The sequence below is a fragment of the Coregonus clupeaformis genome, chromosome 28, assembly GCF_020615455.1.
Source record: "Coregonus clupeaformis isolate EN_2021a chromosome 28, ASM2061545v1, whole genome shotgun sequence".
NCBI classification, from domain to species: Eukaryota; Metazoa; Chordata; class Actinopteri; order Salmoniformes; family Salmonidae; genus Coregonus; species Coregonus clupeaformis.
The window spans coordinates 2,501,803-2,524,388 of NC_059219.1; the positions used below are offsets into that span (position 1 = coordinate 2,501,803).

Here is a 22,586-nt window from a genome sequence, read left to right on the forward strand (position 1 = left end):
GAATGGAAGTTAAATAGCAAGATACTCTTTATTGAAAAAAATGTCTAGAGCACGGTTTATGCCTGTCCTGATCTTGTCCACATTCTGATTGTGCAATTTTTTTGTTGCAAAACCATTTGCTACTGTTTGCACTAATGAATACACCCCATGTGTACACCTGACAAACCTTGAATAGATAGTGATTGGATCACCTTGATCAGATCACGAAAACCACATTTAATTAATGCAAGGTGTAACCAGGGCTATAAATAGACCACCTTTGAGAAAAGGCATTGTCCTATCCTAGTGCCCAATGCACCGCACATATTTAAAGCTGTTCAGTCAAAGTTATCTTAGAAATGTAATTAGTTAAAAACGTTGGGTAAGATTGGACAAACAAAAGTCACAACTGGGATATGAACTGGCAACCATGTGGGTCTCGACATGTATAATGTCCCTCATCCACCTCCAATCTGCCAACTGTATGGCAATTATTTTATTTGACTCTCACCTCTACCTACTGACCTGTCACTGAGCTCTGCCCACAGCTTTCATCTCACCTCTACCTACTGACCTGTCACTGAGCTCTGCCCACAGCTTTCATCTCACCTCTACCTACTGACCTGTCACTGAGCTCTGCCCACAGCTTTCATCTCACCTCTACCTACTGACCTGTCACTGAGCTCTGCCCACAGCTTTCATCTCACATCTACCTACTGACCTGTCACTGAGCTCGGTCCACAGCTTTCATCTCACCTCTACCTACTGACCTGTCACTGAGCTCTGCCCACAGCTTTCATCCAACCAATACATTTTTCCGGGACTACTTCTGGAGGTGGTCAGGAAGATCACATCATTTTAATCATCTACAGCGGTCTAAAAATGTGGGCACAATCAAAATGTGGACAAGATCAGGACACATCCTGCATGTTACCAGGTATAAACAGGGCTCAGGATACAAGCCTTCATCAGGGAGCCCTCTTATCAGGCACAACAACTTGTTTTACTTCTCGTATTATTATAACCACAACCTTAGAGCTTTAGACCCACAGGACATCATTAAATAAGACAGAACATATGAACAGTTCTATAGGCCAGACAGGAAAATAGCTGATTCAGTTTAAACTGTTAAGTGTTTAATAGACTAAGGGCTCTATTCAATCCATATCGCTGTAGCGTTATAGATAGCGCGCAATAACTCTAAAGGTAATTTCCTAATGAGCCGACATCTGCAGCCTTTACTGTGAATGCAGTTTCCGCTAACACGGAACATTGCATTTAAATTAAAATCGCTGAATTTCTGCCATACGGATTGAATAGAGCCCTTAGATTAGGTTAACTATTATTATTAAAGCCCTACCATCAATCATTCCTTATAATGATAATCATTGTTCACCATAAAGCATTTAATAGAACTAAATTATAACCATTATAACCAGTAAAGCCCCTACCAATAACTAGCAAGCATTTATTTCCCATTCACCAGTATGAAGCACAGGTAACTGCCCCCTTGTGCTGCCCTCTGTGGCATAGCCATAGAATTAGCAGAACAGAAATGTGCTTACAACATGGTGGGTGGCGTTCCATTTGGAATGTTTGAATTGCTCCTTATCACATCCATTGAAATGAGCAACACTGAAGTCATATCAATAATGAAACTCCTGTTGGGTGGACCATTAAAAAGGCTTAGGATTTTCATAACCATGTCTGTTCTACAAATTCTATAGTCATAACATTCATACTATTTGGCTGTGTTCTTCACTGAGGTGTTCTCCATGCCCATGTGAAACACAGACAGTTGCATAATGGAAGTTGTAGTTCCCTCAGGTCCTGGAGTCCTGGGCTCCGCTGGTGGCCCTCTGCAGTAACTGAACCATGATGGGGTAGACAGGGGCAAACTCCTTCCCCTGACGAGCCCTCACACTCTGCATGTAGGCCTCCAGAGCACCCCTAGCACACACAGATGGAGATAACGTTACGAATGACACACTACCCAATAGAACTGATATGAATTTCATCATTTTACCACAAGAGGGTGGTCACGCACTCCTCTGAGTGAGACCAAACAACCCACCAGCGGTCTCATAAAGGCTGTAAGACTTTTGTCATTCTCCTGCAGTTACCTAATGAGTGTGAGGCGGTCTCTCTCTGAAGGGTGGTCATCCAGCCACTGGGAGTAGCGAGCGATGGACCACTCTGCTCTCTGTGGAAGAGGGAGAATTAATACGAAGTGAAGATAAGTGGTCTAAGTGGCGCAGTGGTCTAAGGCACTGCATCGCAGTGCTAGCTGTGCCACTAGAGATCCTGGTTCGAATCCAGGCTCTGCCGTAGCCGGCCGCGACCGGGAGACCCATGGGGCGGTGCACAATTGGCCCAGCGTCGTCCAGGGGAGGGGAGGGAATGGCCGGCAGGGATGTAGCTCAGTTGATAGAGCATGGCGTTTGCAACGCCAGGGTTGTGGGTTCGATTCCCACAGGGGGTATGAAAAATAAAAAAATTATAAAAAAATAATGTATGCACTATCTAACTAACTGTAAGTCGCTCTGGATAAGAGCGTCTGCTAAATGACAAATGTAAAATGTAAATGACGCTTGGAAGCAGTATAGATAAGTGTGTATAGGAGTGTGTGTAGGTACACTACAAGACCAAAAGTATGTGGACACCTGCTGGTCGAACATCTCATTCCAAAATCATGGGCATTAATATGCAGTTGGTCCCCCCTTTGCTGCTATAACAGCCTCCACTCTTCTGGGAAGGCTTTCCACTAGGTGTTGGAACATTGCTGCAGGGACTTGCTTCCATTCAGCCACAAGACCATTAGTAAGGTCGGGCACTGATGTTGGGCGATTAGGCCTGGCTCGCAGTCAGTGTTCCAATTCATCCCAAAGGTGTTCCATGGGGTTGACGTCAGGGCTCTGTGCAGATCAGTCAAGTTCTTCCACACCGATCTCAACAAACCATTTCTGTATGGGGCATTGTCATGCTGAAACAGTAAAGGGCCTTCCCCAAACTGTTGCCACAAAGTTGGAAGCACAGAATCGTCTAGAATGTCATTGTATGCCGTAAAGTTAAGATTTCCCTTCACTGGAACTAAGGGGCCTAGCCCGAACAATGAAAAACAGCCACACACCATTATTCCTCCTCCACCAAACTTTACAGCTGGCACTATGCATTGGGGAAGGTAACGTTCTCCTGGCATCCGCCAAACCCAGATTAGTCCGTCGGACTGCCAGATGTTGAAGCGTGATTCATCACTCCAGAGAACGCGTTTCCACTGCTCCAGAGTCCAATGGTGGTGAGCTTTACACCACTCCAGCCGACGCTTGGCATTGCACATGGTGATCTTAGGCTTGTGTGCGGCTGCTTGGCCATGGAAAGCCATGTCATGAGTTCTTGTGCTGACGTTGCTTCCAGAGGCAGTTTGGAAGTCGGTAGTGAGTGTTGCAGCCGAGGACAGACGGTTTTTACGCGCTACGCGCTTCAGCACTCGGCGGTCCCGTTCTGTGAGCTTGTGTGGCCTACCACTTTGCGGCTGAGCCGTTATTGCTCCAAGACGTTTCCACTTCACAATAACAGCACTTACAGTTGACCGGGGCAGCTCTAGCAGGGCAGAAATTTGACGAACTGACTTGTTGGAAAGGTGGCATCCTATGACTGTGCCATGTTGAAAGTCACTGAGCTCTTCAGTAAGGCCATTCTACTGCCAATATTTGTCTATGGAGATTGCATGGCTGTGTGCTCGATTTTATACACCTTTCGGCAACGGGTATGGCTGAAATAGCCGAATCGACTAATTTGAAGGTGTGTCCATATACTTTTGTATATATAGTGTGTGTGTGTACCTGGTGAGGTGATTTGAGCTCAGATGGTGCTCTGGTGAAGAGGAAGTGTAGCAAGGTGCTGTATGGAATCAGATCCCCCACGGCTGGACTGCTGGCTATCAGCTCACTGTTCTGGAACAGCAGGGGCCTACAAAAACAAACAAACAAAAAACACACAAAAAATGGCTCAGCCACATTGAGGTGTCTAGCCTAAATAACATGTTCATTATGTTACACCATTAGCCTTTACCCGTTATCTTTAAACCATTATCCTAGCGTCTAAGTAGAGGCAGACGGCAGGGAGACCGAGAGAATTACAGCTCTCTAACCCTCCAATAATGACTGACTAACATCTTCATTAAGATCCACTCTCACTCTAGAAACTACCGCTGCTATTGAGGCGTTCCCCATCTCATGAGTCAAAGGTTTAACAGGAATAGGTGTGGCATAATAACTGATGTAATAACTATGTAGTAACTGTGTAACTAACGTGTCATAAATGTGTAACAAGCAGTGATGATGTAATAACATACCTGAAGGATCTCAGCAAGCGGTAGGGTTTCCCCAGCTCAGACACTCTCCTACAGAGAGGAGCTACGGCCAGCTCCATCTAAAAATACAGAGGAGAAATAGCACTGTGAGAACACGAATATAGAGTTACTTGGTGAACTTCAAGATGCACAGAGAGACCAAGAGACAGACAAACAGAGAAGGAGAGCTTGAGACAGACAGAGATACCGATAATACCCTCACATACAGCCCTTCTCCTCACCTGAGCGAAGTCAGCAGCCAATCTCATCTTGCCTCCCTCCCCTAGGGGGCGCAGCAGGCTGGCGTGGCGGATGAACAGTGTGATGCAGCGCTGGGCGATGCGCTCCGTGTTGTCGTGTATGAAGTCGACACACTGGAAGTGGCGGAAGTAGTCCGCCATCACACGGCCCACAAAGCCCTGTAGCTCCCGCATGTACAGAGAGCAGGGCACGTCCGGTTTACCCGGGGTGGACATAGACCTGGAGACAGACATATATAGAACACACACACACACACACACACACCCTATGGTTAGTATAGGTCACAGACTAAGGGTCTGACTCATAACCTTGAACCTCAGGCCATTGACCCACAATGATTGAGTGACTACACACTATACCTGTGTGTATGTGTGTGTATGTGTGTTACTGAGTGTGTGTGTATGCAAATGTGTGTATGTGTGCGCTGCGAGTCGGCTAAGTCCCAGCAGGGCCTTGTCTGTGTAAGAACAGAGAGCGGAAAGCAGTCTAGTCTGTATTCAGAGTGCTAAATGTCAATCTGAGCTCTCGGTCTCTGTATGTATGGCCGTGACAGAAGAACCAGTGTGTGCCAGGGGCCGATAACATTTAGCCAGCGGCAGGAGGCTACAGTACTGACGCAGGGACCCTTTGTGTGGCTCTGTCTAATGGGACCCTGCTAGCTGTGTGTTTGTCATGATTGCAAAGCCCCAAGACTAACTGAGTCTACAGGTCCATTAGGAGCCTCTCTATTGTACAGAGAGGAGTCTGGCTAATATGAATGGAGCAGCAGCATGAATGGAGGGAGAATATCTGAATGTAACTGTAGAGGGTCTAGACCAGGGATTCCTAAACCTTATCAACCCCCCTCTATTTCTATGTGCACAAGCACTGTTCATGACACAAACTGTCCACACCTCTCTTGATGGCGGAGAGAACATTTAGCAGGTTGAAAGCTTATTTTCTTGCAATTCTACAATTTTGTCATGTCTAATGTGTATTCGTGTGATATTTGAGTGACTCAAACATTACAACAAAATCTATGGGCTAAAGAACCTAGCTAGAAAACGTTATCCGGCTTCTAAACAGCTCTCCAAAGTATGCAATGACAAGACGAATACTGATGATGTCCTACCCTATTTCGACATTTCACCTTATGCATTCTACTATTACAACATTTAAGAGTAAGTTGAAAGCTGGACCCCGTGCCCCCCCCCCTGCCGACCCCACCTAGGTGGCGCGCCCCACAGTTTGGGAACCCCTGGTCTAGACCATAGCGATCTTATTAAATTAATTCCTAATTCTATGGTCTAGACATATTCTGCACATATATACAAGCGAGCTGCTGGTCTCGCAGCTAGGCTACACAGGGCTATTACCTTGGCTGGCATGCATGGATGCTTGGTGACCTTTTTACAAAATGAAAACCCCCATTATTTTATTAACACGTCAATATCGCCACTGTGACTAGAATCCTGCAACAGCTACTCTGCCACTGTGTCCCTATGACTTATATCTGGGAGATGGTCAGTGGGGTCAATGGCTCAGGGAGACTGGGATGGTAGCGTGACTAAGAGTTCACTCAGAGGACGTGTGTGTGTGTGTGTGTGTGAGGAACAGGGTGAGTGTGTGCTAGAACTAGTTTTAAGATAGTCACTACAATGAGCTCCCTCTGCGCAATGCAAGTGTGTGTAAGTGTATTTGTTTGGGAGAAAGGGGGCAGGGGTGAGTTCAGCCATGTTGGGTTTATCTGACCATGAAAGGCCATTTGGACAGGGGGCTGAAGAGACAACACACACACACGTGCACACACGTGCACACACACACACACCCACACACACAGAGGATGCTATACGAGAGCAGAGCGGTGTGTGTAGAACAGTGGATAGCCTGAGGATGTGTGTATGAGTGTGTAAATGTCATGTTTGTGTTACAACACAAGCTCAGGGGAAAGACAGAAACATTTTTTAAATGTAAATTAGCAACAGATGCTGTTCAGAGCCAGGTGGAACACAGAGACAATCAGATAGTAGTATCACAGATAACTTATTGTCACATATAAAGCTCTGTAGCACCATGTCACCAAGCCCACCTGTAAACATTACCCTTTAACAACTTAAACCCCAACCTTACTCCTAGAACGGGGGCAACTAGCTTGATGAGTGTGGTGTCTTAAAGTATGTGTGTACTAACCCAGAGAAGTCTTCCTGATGCATAGTGATGATGATTGCTTCTATGGAGTCACTGACCGACAGCAGGAGAGGCTGTACTGCACTGGCCATCAGAGCCTGTACTCCCTACACGCACACACGCACACACGCACACACACACACGCACGCACACACACGATAATTTAATATGGCATAAAAAGAGGTTGTGTGTCATAACTTTGAAACAACTCAGTCAGACAATGACATCTCAAATATCAGTGGGCCAGGTGTGTAGCTGAAGGACACAGTCCCGACAGGGACACACCTTATTGGCTTAAGTCTGCCATTGCCTAGCAACCCAAACAGACAGGTGGCTGCTGGTCGTCTTGGCTGCATGAATGTGATTTGCTGATTAGAGTACATTTGCAGTGCACTCTAGGATAGGCGCTCCGTGCACGTGACATGTCAAACGAGAGAAGAAGAGCATGTGTGTGTGTCAGTCACGGGGTTCAGAGTGGGGCCGCCAGTTTATCGTCCGCTCCATCTTTAGATCAATCTAAACTCAATAGACCTGACCCAGTGTGTGTGTGTTTGTGTTTGTGTGTAGGTGGCTAAGCCCCTGCCAGCGATAGATAACCAGATCTCTGTTCAGATCTCCTCTCTAAACTCCTTCACAACAAAGTTAACAATGTCCCCTCCGTTGTGTGTGCGTGCGTGTGTGGGATTGGCGGAACGCAGAGATTAACAAGCCTCCGACCGTTTTCCCAGTTACAACAAAAGGCGAGTGATTGCCAAAGAAGAGTCTAAACACGCCGTTCAATGTTTACCGTTTTATCTCCCAGAGTGAGATGCATCAGCAATAGCAATGTTTTGTTTGGCTTCCATAACTCAGTTCCAAGTTCTAAAAGTGCCCATTCAAACCCCATAATGAGAAACCAACAGCATAATCCACCACCATCTGCACATCAGATAGAGTGGTGAGCAAAAAGAAGAGGGGAAGGATAGAGGAGTAGAGATGAGAGGAAATCAGTAGAGAAGAACGATAGAGAGGAGTAGAGAGGGGAGAAGAGTAGAGCAGTTTGGGAGAAGACGAGTGTCTGTCTTACCTCTAGTGAAGCAGTGAGAGCATGTTCAGCAGCCGGAGGACATGACCCCAATCCTGATATCACCTGAGAACACACACACAAACACATACACACACAAGGGTCAAAGATTAGGTTACAGTGAAACCTGACAAACCCTAATCGTTTATTTCACCACATATCCCTCCCATACTCTTCTTCTAGCAGTTATTACAGCATTTATCCTCCACGTCCCTCCTTCCATCCCATCCTTCTTCTCTCCCTCCCTCCTAAAATAACCAGCCGTTCTTGCTGAAACGGCCTCACTCTGCTTTCAAATGGTAACATTTTGACAACCTCCCAGGCCACTAAATATTTGATGGCAGAGTAATCTCTTTTTATTAAACTATTAATCACACAGGCCCCAGCACCAGGACACATCATACATCTTTAATGGGCCATATTAAGGAATACGTTTCCACATCTCTCCCTCTAACTCTCTCTCTCTGGAGCCCACTTCCTCTCCCTCCCTCCCACTCACTGCATCTCTCTCTCTCTCCCTCCCTCCCTCCCTCCCACTCACTGCCTCTCTCTCTCTCTCTCTCTCTCTCTCTCTCTCTCTCTCTCTCTCTCTCTCTCTCTCTCTCTCTCTCTCTCTCTCTCTCTCTCTCTCTCTCTCTCTCTCTCTCTCTCTCTCTCTCTCTCTCTCTCTCTCTCTCTCTCTCTCTCTCTCTCTCTCTCTCTCTCTCTCTCTCTCTCTCTCTCTCTCTCTCTCTCTCTCTCTCTCTCTCAGCTAGTTTACTTTGGGTGATGAGATACATTAACTCTACAAATACCTAGGGTAATTGGTTGTCAGCATTTCCCCATCAAATCATTGTGACACCAGATGACCAGCACACACACACACACACACACACACACACACACACACACACACACACACACACACACACACACACACACACACACACACACACACACACACACTCTTCTGCGTGAACTCTTAGTCACGCTACCATCCCAGTCTTCCTATATTTAAGCAATAAGGCCCAAGTGTGTGTGGTATATGGCCAATATACCACGGCTAAGGGCTTTTCTTAAGCACGACGCAACACGGAGTGCTAGGACACAGCCCTTAGCCGTGGTATATTGGCCCTATATCACAATTCCCTGGGGTGCCTTATTGCTATTATAAACTGGTTACCAACGTAATTAGAGCTGTAAAAATAAATATTTTGTCTTATCCGTGGTGTACGGTCTGATATACCGCATCTGTTAGCCAATCAGCATTCAGGGCTCGAACCACCCAGTTTATAATGTGTAATAAAACACACGTGTCAGATGTCTGATACAGATGTAGTGTCATGTAAAACATAATGTAGACGTGTAAAACAATGTGGACATTTAAAACATAATGTGGACATGTAAAAAGAACACAGTGCAAGCTAATAAGTGTAATGTGTGTGATGGTGTGAGTATACGTGTGCGTGTATACGTGTGTGTGAGCGTATTGGTGTGATTGTGAGTGTGTGTGTTACCTTAGCAACAGCCTGGTGTAGTCTGTAGAGGGAGTTGACCACCGCCATGTTCCTCCTCTGGCCTTCTGTTAGAGGCCCTATCACCTGACTGGCATCCCCCTGGGTAGATAGCTAGAGCGAAAGAGAGAGTGAGAGAAGAAGGGAAGGATGGAGGGAGAGAAAGAGGAAAAGAGAGGGTGGGAGAGAGAGAGAAAGGGAGAGGGGGAGAAGGAGAAAGAGAAATAGGTGGAGGGAATAGAGGGAAAAAAAGTCAAGTCACCTGTAGTTCTCAGCAGACACACAGCAGCAGTGAGAGGGCACACAGGAGCCAGACATCAGCTCCCACTGCTATAGCAGAGTGAGTAGGGGCCAGGGAACAACACACACACACACAACGGGGCAGGAGCCAGGATCCAGCTGTACTAGCAGTTTCTGCTGCTGTCTTCAGGACATGTTCCACAGGGGGAGAGGGACACCTCACCACCACTCATCTCAGAGGTGATAACAATCAGGTCTCTCTCTCTCTCTCTCTCTCACACACACACACACACACACACACACACACACACACACACACACACACACACACACACACACACACACAGAGCTGGGAAAGTTAGAGGTTCCCTATCTAATCCTCATCATACCTACTAGACTTAATCAAATGATCGGAGAGGAGAAAATAGGAGGAAAAGTCATAGACAAGCTCTGAAAATAACATTTGGAATGGAATGATCTGGAAGAAATCTGAATCTTCACACCGCAGACAGAGTGCTGATTGGATAACAGAAAGAGAGAAATTAGGGCCCTCAAGAAGACAGAGGTATTCAGGCCATCTCAGGAAGACACAGAGAGAGGTATTCGGGCCATCTCAGGAAGACGGAGACAGAGGTATTCGGGCCATCTCAGGAAGACGGAGACAGAGGTATTCGGCCATCTCAGGAAGACAGAGAGAAAAAGCGAGAGATAAGACAACATGTGCTAAGTGTTGCCATAGCAACGGTCTAAAAATGGCAGAGCAACAGTTAACTATAGCCTCAGAGTGTAGTTGTGTGGATGGCAGACACGCACACACACGCACACTGGCATTCATGACACATGCACGTGCCCACACACACAAACACACAGAAAGGTGTCAGGATACCAGCCCTGAAGCAGCTTCCTGTTCACACCTGAGTATGTCTGTGTGTGTGGGAGTGAGAGTGTGTGTAGGCCCTGAGTGTGTGCATGGGTGTGTGTGTGTGAGAGAGAGAGACTGTGTGTAGGTCAGGCCTATGTGTGTCGCATCTCAGTGTGTGTGCGTGTGTCAGAGTGTATATTTAGAGCTTGGGGTGTCTGGGGAGGAGGCTCCAACCTACTAATGAAGCTTCTGCTAAGTGAGTCACTGCTTTGACAGTGACACACACACGTGCACACACACATATGCAGTCTATGTACGCACGCACGCTACATGTAATTCTACATTCACAAGTCCTCATGACTCATTGGACAGGGAAAGTCACAGGGATGTGTCAAAGTTCATAAATGTGGTTCCTCGTAATGGTGTGTGTGAAGATTTGAGAGAGAACAAGACCTAACCTATCGATCTGTGAGACAATGAGTAGAAGCAATGATTGCAATCAACCACCGCCCGGAAATTGGTATGTAAAGAAAAAGAAACAAAAAAACAGGTGGGCCAGCATGTCACCATCCAACCCCAGCCCGGAAACCATGTTTCCCATCCCTTCTCATCATGCCTAGAAACACAGGTTGGTTGCCAGTCCCCTCCCCCTAATATCTCTATATACACACAATCCCCCATAATGACAAAGCAAAAATAGTTTAGAAATGTTAGCTAATTTATTAAAAATAAGAAACTGAAATATTACATTACATAAGTATTCAGACCCTTTACTCAGTACCTTGTTTAAGCACCTTTGGCAGCGATTACAGCATAGAGTCTTCTTGGGTATGACACTACAAGCTTGGCACACCTGTATTTGGGGAGTTTCTCCCATCCTTCTCTGCAGATCCTCTCAAGCTCTGTCAGGTTGGATGGGGAGCATCGCTGCACAGCTATTTTCAGGTCTCTCCAGAGTTGTTAGATCGGGTTCAAGTCCGGGCTCTGAATGGGCCACTCAAGGACATTCAGAGACTTGTCCCGAAGCAACTCCTGTGTTGTCTTGGCTGTGTGCTTAGGGGGGTCATTGTCCTGTTGGAAGGTGAACCTTTGCCCCAGTCTGAGGTCCTGAGCGCTCTGGAGCAGGTTTTCATCAAGGATCTCTCTGTACGTTGCTCCGTTCATCTTTGCCTCAATCCTTACTAGTCTCCCAGTCCCTGCCGCTGAAAAACATCCCCACAACATGATGCTGCCACCATGCTTCACCGTAGGGATGGTGCCAGGTTTCCTCCAGACGTGACGCTTGGCATTCAGGTCAAAGAGTTCAATTTTGGTTTCATCAGACCAGAGAATCTTGTTTCTCATGGTCTGAGAGTCTATAGGTGCCTTTTGGCAAACTCCAAGAGGGCTGTCATGTGCCTTTTACTGAGGAGTGGCTTCCATCTGGCCACTCTACCATAAAGGCCTGATTGGTGAAGTGCTGCAGAGATGTTTGTCCTTCTGGAAGGTCCTCCCATCTCCACAGAGGAACTCTGGAGCTCTGTCAGAGTGACCATCAGGTTCTTTGGCACCTCCCTGACCAAGGCCCTTCTCCCCCAATTGCTCAGTTTGGCCGGGCGGCCAGCTCTAGGAAGAGTCTTGCTGGTTCCAAACTTCTTCCATTTAAGAATGATGGAGGCCACTGTGTTCTTGGGGACCTTCAATGCTGCAGAAATTTGTTGGTACCCCTCTCCAGATCTATTCCTCAACACAGTCCTGTCTCGGAGCTCTACGGACAATTCCTTCGACCTCATGGCTTGGTTTCTACTGTGACATGCACTGTCAACTGTGGGACCCTATATAGACAGGTGTGTGCCTTTCCAAATCATGTCCAATTAATTGAATTTACCACAGGTGGACTCCAATCAAGTTGTAGAAACATTTCAAGGATGATCAATGGAAACAGGATGCACCTGAGCTCAATTTCGAGTCTCATAGCAAAGGGGATGAATACTTATGTAAATAAGGTATTTCTGTTTTTTATTTGTAATAAATTATCAAAAACTTTTTTTAAAATCAGTTTTCGCTTTGTCATTATGGGTTATTGTGTGTAGATTGCTGAGGATTTGTATTTATTGAATCCATTTTAGAATAAGGCTGTAACTTTAAAAAATTTGAAAAAAGTAAAGGGGTCTGAATACTTTCCGAAGGCAAGTATTCATCAATTGGCATGGTGTCATTACTGTGTAGGCGCCGTGAGAGTTATTTAAGATACTCTTCAAAGAGGTAGGGTTTCAGGCGTTTTCGAAAGATGGGCAGGAACTCAGCTGTCCTGACGTTAGGGGGAATCTTGTTACACCAGTGGGGTGCCAGGACAGAGAAGAGCTTTGACTGGGCTGAGCGGAAGCTGCCCTCCCGTAGGGGTGTGAGGGCCAAGAGACTAAAGGTGGTGGATCAGAGTGCTCGGGTTGGGATGTAGGGTTTGAGCATCGCCTGAAGGTAAGGAGGTACAGTTCCCCAAGCACCAGCGCCTTGAAGATGATGCGAGCTTCGACTGGAAGGCAGTAGAGTGTGCGGAGGAGCGGGGTGATATGGGAGAACTTAGGAAGGTTGAACACCAGGCAGGCTGCGGCATTCTGTTTATGGCACAAGCGGGGAGCCCAGCCAACAAAGAGTTGCAGTTGTCTAGACGGGAGATGACAAGTGCCTGGATTAGGACCTGCACCGTTTCCTGTGTGAGGAAAGGTCGTTCTCTACGGATGTTGTAGAGCATGAACCTGCAGAAGCGAGTCACTGCTTTGATGTTTGCAGAGAACGACAGGGTGTTGTCCAGGGTCACGTCAAGGTTCTTTGCACTCTGGGAAGGGGACACCGTGGCGTTGTCAACCGTGATGGAGAGATCTTGGAGCGGGCAGGCCTTTCCCGGGAGGAAGAGCAGCTCCATTTTGTTGAGGTTGAGCTTGAGGTGGTGGGCCAACATCCAAGCTGAGATGTCTGCCAGGCACGCAGAGATAAGTGTCACCACCTGGGTGTCAGAAGGGGGAAGGAGAAGAGTAGTTGAGTGTCATCCGCATAGCAATGATAGGAGAGACCATGTGAGGATATGACAGAACCGAGTGACTTGGTGAAAAGAGGAGAGGGCCTAGAACCGAGCCCTAGGGGACACCAGTAGTTAGAGTACGTGGTGCAGACACAGATCTTCTCCACGTCACCTGGTAGGAGCGACCTGCCAGCTAGGATGCAATCCAGGAGTGTGCAGAGCCTGAGACGCCCAACCCTGAGAGGGTGGAGAGGTGGATCTGAATGGTCACGGTGTCAAAGGAAGCGGATAGATCTAGGAGGATGAGAACAAAGGAGAGAGAGTCAGCTTTGGCAGAGCAGAGAACCTCTGTGACACAGAGGACAGCGGTCTCAGTTGAGTGAGCCGCCTTGAAGCCTGACTGGTTAGGGTCAAAAATATAATTCTGAGTGAGATAACGAGAGAGTTGGTCAGAGACAGCACGCTCAAGTGTTTTGGAAAGAAAAGAAAGAAGGGATACCGGTCTGTCATTTTTAAAGTCAGAGGGGTCGAGTGTTGGTTTCTTGATGCGGGGAGCAGCTCTGGCCATCTTGAAGCCAGTGGTCAGGGATGAGTGGATGAGGGAAGTGAGGAATGGGAGAAGGTCTCCAGAGACGGTCTGGAGAAGGGAGGAGGGGATGGGGTCAAGTGGGCAGGTTGTCGGGAGGCCGGACATCACTAGTCGCAGGATTTCATCTGGATAGAGAACGGAGAAAGAGGTCAAGGTGTATGGTAGTTCTATGTGAGTGGGACCAATGGACTCCGTAAAAGAGGAGCGGATGTCGTCAACCTTTTTTTCAAAGTAGTTGCTGATCCTTTTTCCTGCATAGGTCAGACCCCCGGGTTCCGCTGCCAGGCAAACAATTTGCCGTACAATCATACAGCGAGAACGGTTGTGGAGGTTACCCGTGCGGTGCGCAATGTTAATCAGCGATATGGGACCCAGCTTCTCCTGCCTGAACAGTTCATAGAAAAGATTGCTCATGAAGGAAGTTGGGTTGCCCGCTTCCACACCTGTTTCAAGTCCTGTGACCCGCACATTTAATTTACTGTAATGATTTTCGAATGCTTCCGTTTTCTCTTTTAGGAGTTTGATTATCCTTTCCAACTTAGCTCACGCTGTTTCCAGGTCATGGAGTTGCACCTCTGTCGCATTGGCTGTATTCTCCAAATGTTCCACTTTATTTTAATAGGTATCCACTTTAGCAGTGAGCACTGCCAATGATTCATTTATCGGTTTTAATTGTAAATCGAGGGCGGAGCTAATCTCCTCACGAACCATCTCTCGTATAGTAGCAGCCAGCTCTTTCTGTTGTCTGGTGCTGAAAGCCGCCATGTTCCCACAGTTGAATTGTGGACGGACAAATTCTAGCTGCTGAGGCGTAATAGACCCGCTAGTTATTTATTGTTACACAATGAATATCCCACACCTTAATATGATGTTTAGTATTGACAAGTTTTAGGATTTAAGTCAGTTAATTCATAGTAATTTTCTAAAGAAAGCCACGAAAAGGCCACGCATTTCAATGAATGCCACCGGAACTGGATACTAGTTTTAACAATACTTACAGACAGAGGGGGTTGATGGTGACAGTCTACAGCTGATCAGCCGAGAAAAGGAGAACACTCCATGGACGCCCATAGGTGTCTGGTCAAAAGTAGTGCACTGTATAAAGAATAGGGTGACATTTGGGACGCAACCCATATGTGAAGAGCGCACAATTGGCTCAGCGTCGTCCAGGGTAGGGGAGGGAATGGCCGGCAGGGATGTAGCTCAGTTGGTGGAGCATGGCGTTTGCAGCGCCAGGGTTGTGGGTTCGTTTCCCACGGGGGGCCAGTATAAAAAAATATGTATTCACTAACTGTAAGTCGCTCTGGATAGGAGCGTCTGCTAAATGACTAAAATGTAAATGTAAATGTAAGAGCTGGAAGATGGGGAGCTCCTGGGGCTGTAGGGTTTACTTCTAGCCCACTATATAATCAAGGGTGAGAGCCAGGGTGGTCAGGTGCTGATTGTCTCTACAAATGTTTTATTGGTTAATGTTCAGGTCAACTCTACCTTTTGAAGACTACATTAGTAGGCAGGAGGAACGACTCACAGACACTGTGGCTGTGTCTTAAATGACACCCTATTCCCTATATACAGTGAGGGAAAAAAGTATTTCATCCCCTGCTGATTTCGTACGTTTGCCCACTGACGAAGACATGATCAGTCTATAATTTTAATGGTAGGTTTATTTGAAGAGTGAGAGACAGAATAACAACAAAAAAATCCAGGAAAACGCATGTCAAAAATGTTATAAATTGATTTGCATTTTAATGAGGGAAATAAGTATTTGACCCCTCTGCAAAACATGACTTAGTACTTGGTGGCAAAACCCTTGTTGGCAATCACAGAGGTCAGACGTTTCTTGTAGTTGGCCACCAGGTTTGCACACATCTCAGGAGGGATTTTGTTCCACGCCTCTTTGCAGATCTTCTCCAAGTCATTAAGGTTTCGAGGCTGACGTTTGGCAACTCTAACCTTCAGCTCCCTCCACATATTTTCTATGGGATTAAGGTCTGGAGACTGGCTATGCCACGCCAGGACCTTAATGTGCTCCTTCTTGAGCCACTCCTTTGTTGCCTTGGCCGTGTATTTTGGGTCATTGTCATGCTGGAATACCCATCCACGACCCATTTTCAATGCCCTGGCTGAGGGAAGGAGGTTCTCACCCAAGATTTGGCTCCGTCCATCGTGCCTTTGATGCGGTGAAGTTGTCCTGTCCCCTTAGCAGATAAACACCCCAAAGCATAATGTTTCCACCTCCATGTTTGACGGTGGGGATGGTGTTCTTGGAGTCATAGGCAGCATTCCTCCTCCTCCAAACACGGCGAGTTGAGTTGACGCCAAAATGCTCGATTTTGGTCTCATCTGACCACAACACTTTCACCCAGTTCTCCTCTGAATCATTCAGATGTTCATTGGCAAACTTCAGACGGCCCTGTATATGTGTTTTCTTGAGCAGGGGGACCTTGCGGGCACTGCAGGATTTCAGTCCTTCACGGCGTAGTGTGTTACCAATTGTTTTCTTGGTGACTTTGGTCCCAGCTGCCTTGAGATCATTGACAAGATCCTCCCGTGTAGTTCTGGGCTGATTCCTCACCGTTCTCATGATCATTGCAACTCCACGTGGTGAGATCTTGCATGGCGCCCCAGGCCGAGGGAGATTGACAGTTATTTTGTGTTTCTTCCATTTGCGAATAATCGCACCAACTATTGTCACCTTCTCACCAAGCTACTTGGCGATGGTCTTGTAGCCCATTCCAGCCTTGTGTAGATCTACAATCTTGTCCCTGACATCCTTGGAGAGCTCTTTGGTCTTGGCCATGGTGGAGAGTTTGGAATCTGATTGATTGCTTCTGTGGACAGGTGTTTTTTATACAGGTAACAAACTGAGATTAGGAGCACTCCCTTTAAGAGTGTGCTCCTAATCTCAGCTCGTTACCTGTATAAAAGACACCTGGCAGCCAGAAATCTTTCTGATTGAGAGGGGGTCAAATACTTATTTCCCTCGTTAAAATGCAAATCAATTTCTAACATTTTTGACATTCGTTTTTCTGAATTTTGTTGTTGTTATTCTGTCTCTCACTGTTCAAATAAACCTACCATTAAAATTATAGACTGATCATTTCTTTGTCAGTGGGCAAACGTACAAAATCAGCAGGGGATCAAATACTTTTTTCCCTCACTGTAATTCATAGTGCACTACTTTTGACCAGAGCCCTATGGGTCACTAACCCAGCCACTAGCCTCCTCAGTAACCCTCCTCATCTGACTAGCCAAGCAGCCCACTGATGATGACCATTGATTCACAGCAGGGAAATTCTGAATCAACACTGAAGACAATGGACTGAGAGAGACATGCTCTGACCGGTCTGTATTATTCTACCCCCCTCTATTCTCCTCTGTTCTCTTCTCCTCCTCCCCTCATCTCCTCTCCTTGCGCCCACTGACACTCACTGACATACAGGGCTGCCACTTAGCCACAGAACAGGGTTTGACTGATGGACAAACGGTTGTTGTGGTGACCTACCAGCTGCTCAGACTTGACACAGAAGAGCTGGACGGTCTTGGCAGCGTTCTTGGCCACGGCCAGAGTCAGACTGGGGTCTACCGACGCCACGTTCAGCTCACTGTGGAGGACACACACAATAATATAACATGTAGGACGGCGGAAGTAACAGGATCAGGAAAAAGTGAGATGAACAACAGATGTAAGAAATTATATTTCTGCTTTTTTCAGAGAATTTTGTCTGAGTAGAGAACAGTGTTTGTGTAGGTGTGTACCTGGTGATGGTCTTGATGATGCTGTCCAGTTCGTCGTGGGAGGGGGGGTTGCGTCCCCCCATGGGGAACACCAGGTTGATGGGGTCAAACAGACGAGACAGAGACTTGGAGAGGTACGCTGCCTCATAGGGCTGCAGAGAGTCCTTCAACGCCTTCTCTGGACTACACACACACACACACACACACACACGTTATTTATCTCATGAATGTGTTTACATACAATATACAGTACATCGATGGTTAATTAGTTTCCTGGTGTAAACAAAGTCCTACATTTCGGAACGTGCCTAGAGGCCAGATTCTCTGTATATTTACACCTCACACAGACACAAACACTGATCTAGACCAACAGCGAGTGCACAGTGGACTCGTCTGTGTCGCTGGAGCGAGATAAAGACATCAGTAGTGACAGGCTCTGGCACGGCTACCCTCTCTTCCAACTCTCTCTCTCCCTTGCTCTCTCTCTTTTCTCACACTGCTGAAATGGGGAAGAGGTAGAGAAACCCAAGCAAACAGCAGGCTGTAGGGGCATTAAAGGACAAGGTTGGATATGGGGTTGCGCGCACACACACACTGCCGTATGCACTTCTCCAGCACCGCTCCAATCATTGGTTCATCTGGTCAGTAATTTTATGCACCATCATTCATCAGACATGGCGTCTATTGATTAATGGTGCCCTCTCATTAACTGAAATGTAGCTAAATGAGAATAATGACTGAATGACGACGAGTGATTATCGCACACGAGCAAACGTGCATTCAATGTTTGTTCTTCATCTCATCACCCTCTCACTTCTTTTGACCCCTTATCCCTCTGTGTCTACCAGCCGATTCATCCATCTCTTCCCACCCCCTGTCACTTTTCCATCTGGGCTTTTTCACACTACCTCCTTTCATCCTCCCTCCCTCCCTCCCACCCTCTCTCCCTCACTCTATCCGTCCGTGCAGTACTCTAGCAGCTTGTTAGTGTGCCCTCTGTCCTCTCTTCACACACCTCTCTCTTCCCTCCCTCCCTCTCTCCCTCCGTCCATCCCCTCTCCCTCCCTTCAGCCCCCTCTCTACCTCTCTCTTCAGTGCCCTACCACAGCAACAGACACCTTGAGTAACAGAGGTAATTTAGCCCACAGCAGCGCCCGTAATTACAAGGTTAAACACTGAGACAACACACAACACACTGACAGCTCTACATCAGAGAGCAAACAGAGAGACGGAGAGAGAGAGGGTATGGGGTAGAGGGAGAGAGACAGGCAAAGCAAGGAAATTAAAGAGGTTGAGAGCGGGATGGAGAGAGGGAGCCAAGAAGAAAAAGAGTAATAGAGAGAGGGAGAGAATGAAAATTAATAGAGTCAGGGAGATAACCTGGGTCTGCTCCCAGTGGGCCTCGTACTCCTGGTTAATCAACACTGGCTCAGCTTGACTGAGTGCCAGAGGGAAAACCAGCGGGGCCAAGCGCTGTAGCCTGAGTACCCAGGCCCAGGATCTCCTACTGGGAATCAGGGAACAGCAAGGGCCCCTGGCTGAGCCTGGAACTCCACACATTTAGGTTAATGTGTTGTGACTCATATCAGGCTCCAGCAGTTACAGACAGACGCTAGAGTGTACAGGAGCCATTTCCACCTGTCTGGTCACATAGCCATTACAACGCAATTTAAACACTCAGGTTGTTGCATCTGTCACAAATATAGTTGCTTATTCCAGACATCTACAGGCATGATAGGGATATGTCAGGCCTGAAGTTCACCCAGTAGAGAGGGTCTACGTCCCAAACGGCACCCTATTTTAGGGCTGTCCCCAACAACAACAAAAACTATTGGTCGACCGAGAGTCGTCTGTGCTTTCAACCAATCGATTGGTCTAAATTTTTTAACGTGTATTTTCCATATATAGACACCCCATGTTTGAATAAAATCAATGTAGGATACTTTGCCTGAAGCATTAAGCACCGCAATTAAAAATCAAGACACACAAATGACTAAAGAGGGAGCCAGAGATCAATATAGCCTAACCAGAAGAAGAAAAAATAACTGTTCCCAACCCGACCCTCCTCCTCCCTCTGCCTGCTGCTGTTGGCCTTCGCAGATTCTGCCATTAAGCTCCTGATGTTGCCAGTAATAGGCTACACCAGCGGTCGGCAACCTTCTCCATTTGGAGTGCCAAGTTATCGTACTATTTCTACGGATCTGCGTGCCAGTTATGATTTTCATATGCACATTTTCATTTCATTTATAATAAAGTCTTCGTATCTCAAAATCAATGTCATGTGGTTAATCAAAATGCAATCTAAATAAAAATGATGCAAATCTAAAAGTAACTTCTATTGCCATTGCCAATATGTAAAAATAGCCTACTTAAAGCCAACAACAAAAAACATTGCAGCCCACAGGTAGAAAATAAATATCCTGTAAATCACATTGGCTACGCATGGCCTGTCTTCAAGGAACTTCAAACATTGTATCAACTATTAACTTGGGTCCAACCTGAAGCTCACACTAGCAAACGTGCAACATTGTATAAAATATGTGAGCTCTGGACAGACAGACACAGCTGTAGGATATTATTGCAAGAGATAAGAAGTAATCAGGTAGGTCTTCTTTATGACATTTCCACCGGATCAGAGCATGACATTATTGAAAGAGAGAGAGCTGGAAAGATTTTTCAAATAGGCTACGTTGAGGAACTATTGTCATTCTCAATGGATGTAAAAACAGACTTTGTTTACTTGCTTTTTGAGACAAAGAAAAAATTACTTTGAGAAGCTCCACAGATATGGTGAGTTAAGACAATCAGAAATAGTATCAGATCCCCAAATGGGTACATTTATAAGCCTACATTTGCGCGCAGGCCAGGTAGCCTAGTTCTATGCGTAATCAGGTGCGTGTCCTTACTCAAGATTGACAGGAGCGCTCCAAACAAAAGACAATTAATAAATTGACAACTCGTAAATGGAATGAAATAAACCAAAACTTTTCCTCACAAGTGTAGCCTAGGTTGTGCGCTCTGCAAACAACTCCTACAATGCAATGGTAAGACTGTAATAATAATATATTTACAGAAATGACCGTAACCAAACAAACATTGTAGATTAGAAATTATGGGAATTAATGGTAAATGTACAGTCGTGGTCAAAAGTTTAGAGAATGACACAAATACTAATTTTCACAAAGTCTGCTGCCTCAGTTTTGATGATGTCAATTTGCATATACTCCAGAATGTCATGAAGAGTGATCAGATGAATTGCAATTAATTGCAAAGTCCCTCTTTGCCATGAAAATGAACTTAATCCCCAAAAAACCTTTCCACTGCATTTCAGCCCAAGCCACAAAAGGACCAGCTGCCATCATGTCAGTGATTCTCACGTTAACATAGGTGAGAGTGTTGACGAGGACAAGGCTGGAGATCACTCTGTCATGCTGATTGAGTTAGAATAACAGACTGGAAGCTTTAAAAGGAGGGTGGTGCTTGAAATCATTGTTCTTCCTCTGTTAACCATGGTTACCTGCAAGGAAACACGTGCCGTCATCATTGCTTTGCACAAAAAGGGCTTCACAGGCAAGGATATTGCTGCTAGTAAGATTGCACCTAAATCAACCATTTTTCGGATCATCAATAAACTTAAAGGAGAGAGGTTCAATTGTTGTGAAGAAGGCATCAGGGCACCCAAGAAAGTCCAGCAAGCGCCAGGACCGTCTCCTAAAGTTGATTCAGCTCGGGGCACCACCAGTGCAGAGCTTGCTCAGGAATGGCAGCAGGCAGGTGTGAGTGCATCTGCATGCACAGTGAGGCAAATACTTTTGGAGGATGGCCTGGTGTCAAGAAGGACAGCAAAGAAGCCACTTATCTACAGGAAAAATATCAGGGACAGAATGATATTCTGCAAAAGGTACAGGGATTGGACTGCTGAGGATTGGGTAGTCATTTTCTCTGCTGAATCCCCCTTCCGATTGTTTGGGGCACCTGGAAAACACCTTGTCCGGAGAAGACAAGGTGAGCGCTACCATCAGTCCTGTGTCATGCCAACAGTAAAGCATCCTGAGACCATTCATGTGTGAGGTTGCTTCTCAGCCAAGGGAGTGGGCTCACTCACAATTTTGCCTAAGAACACAGCCATGAATAAAGAATGGTACCAACACATCCTCTGAGAGCAACTTCTCCCAACCATCCAAGAACAGTTTGGTGACAACCAATGCCTTTTCCAGCATGATGGAGCATCTTGCCATAAGGCAAAAGTGATAACTAAGTGGCTCGGTGAACAAAACATCGACATTTTGGGTCCATGGCCAGGAAACTCCCCAGACCTTAATCCCATTGAGAACTTGTGGTCGCTCCTCAAGAGGTGGGTGGACAAACAAAAACCCACCAATTCTGACAAACTCCAAGCATTGATTATGAAAGAATGGGCTGCCATCAGTCAGGATGTGGCCCAGAAGTTAATTGACAGCATGCCAGGGCAGATTGCAGAGGTCTTGAAAAAGAAGGGTCAACATTGCAAATATTGACTCTTTGCATAAACTTAATGTAATTGTCAATAAAACCTTTGACACTTATGGAATGCTTGTAATTATACTTCAGTATACCATAGTAACATCTAACAAAAATATCGCATAACACTGAAGCAGCGAACTTTGTGAAGACCAATACTTGTGTCATTCTCAAAACCTTTGACCACGACTGTACTACTGGTATTTAGAATTTTGGTATTTTATTAGGATCCCCATTAGCTGTTGCAAAAGCAGCAGCTACTCTTCCTGGGGTCAACACAAAACATGAAACATGACATAATACAGAACATTAATAGACAAGAACAGCTCAAGGACAGAACTACATA

At 46.3% G+C, this 22,586-nt stretch overlaps 1 protein-coding gene across 2 annotated transcripts in view; it reads right to left on the reverse strand.

The window, feature by feature from the left end:
• Positions 1-3: 3 nt before the first annotated feature.
• Positions 4-22,586, reverse strand: part of LOC121543652 (conserved oligomeric Golgi complex subunit 5) — an 89,153-nt gene continuing 66,570 nt past the window's right edge. Inside the window, exons 13-23 of one of the 2 annotated variants that reach the window (XR_005996039.2) lie at positions 17,762-17,923; positions 17,508-17,607; positions 9,317-9,427; positions 7,824-7,886; positions 6,761-6,864; positions 4,573-4,810; positions 4,334-4,410; positions 3,822-3,948; positions 2,103-2,182; positions 546-1,929; positions 4-496 (exon numbers count right to left, since the gene is read on the reverse strand). Coding sequence is in view for 1 of the 2 variants with exons in the window: in XM_041853693.2 (XP_041709627.1) it covers positions 1,803-1,929; positions 2,103-2,182; positions 3,822-3,948; positions 4,334-4,410; positions 4,573-4,810; positions 6,761-6,864; positions 7,824-7,886; positions 9,317-9,427; positions 17,508-17,607; positions 17,762-17,923 (1,189 nt within the window). In the remaining variant the exon portion in view is untranslated. Of the gene's footprint in view, positions 1,930-2,102; positions 2,183-3,821; positions 3,949-4,333; positions 4,411-4,572; positions 4,811-6,760; positions 6,865-7,823; positions 7,887-9,316; positions 9,428-17,507; positions 17,608-17,761; positions 17,924-22,586 lie in introns of both variants that reach the window. The other variant, XM_041853693.2, reaches the window with a different exon arrangement.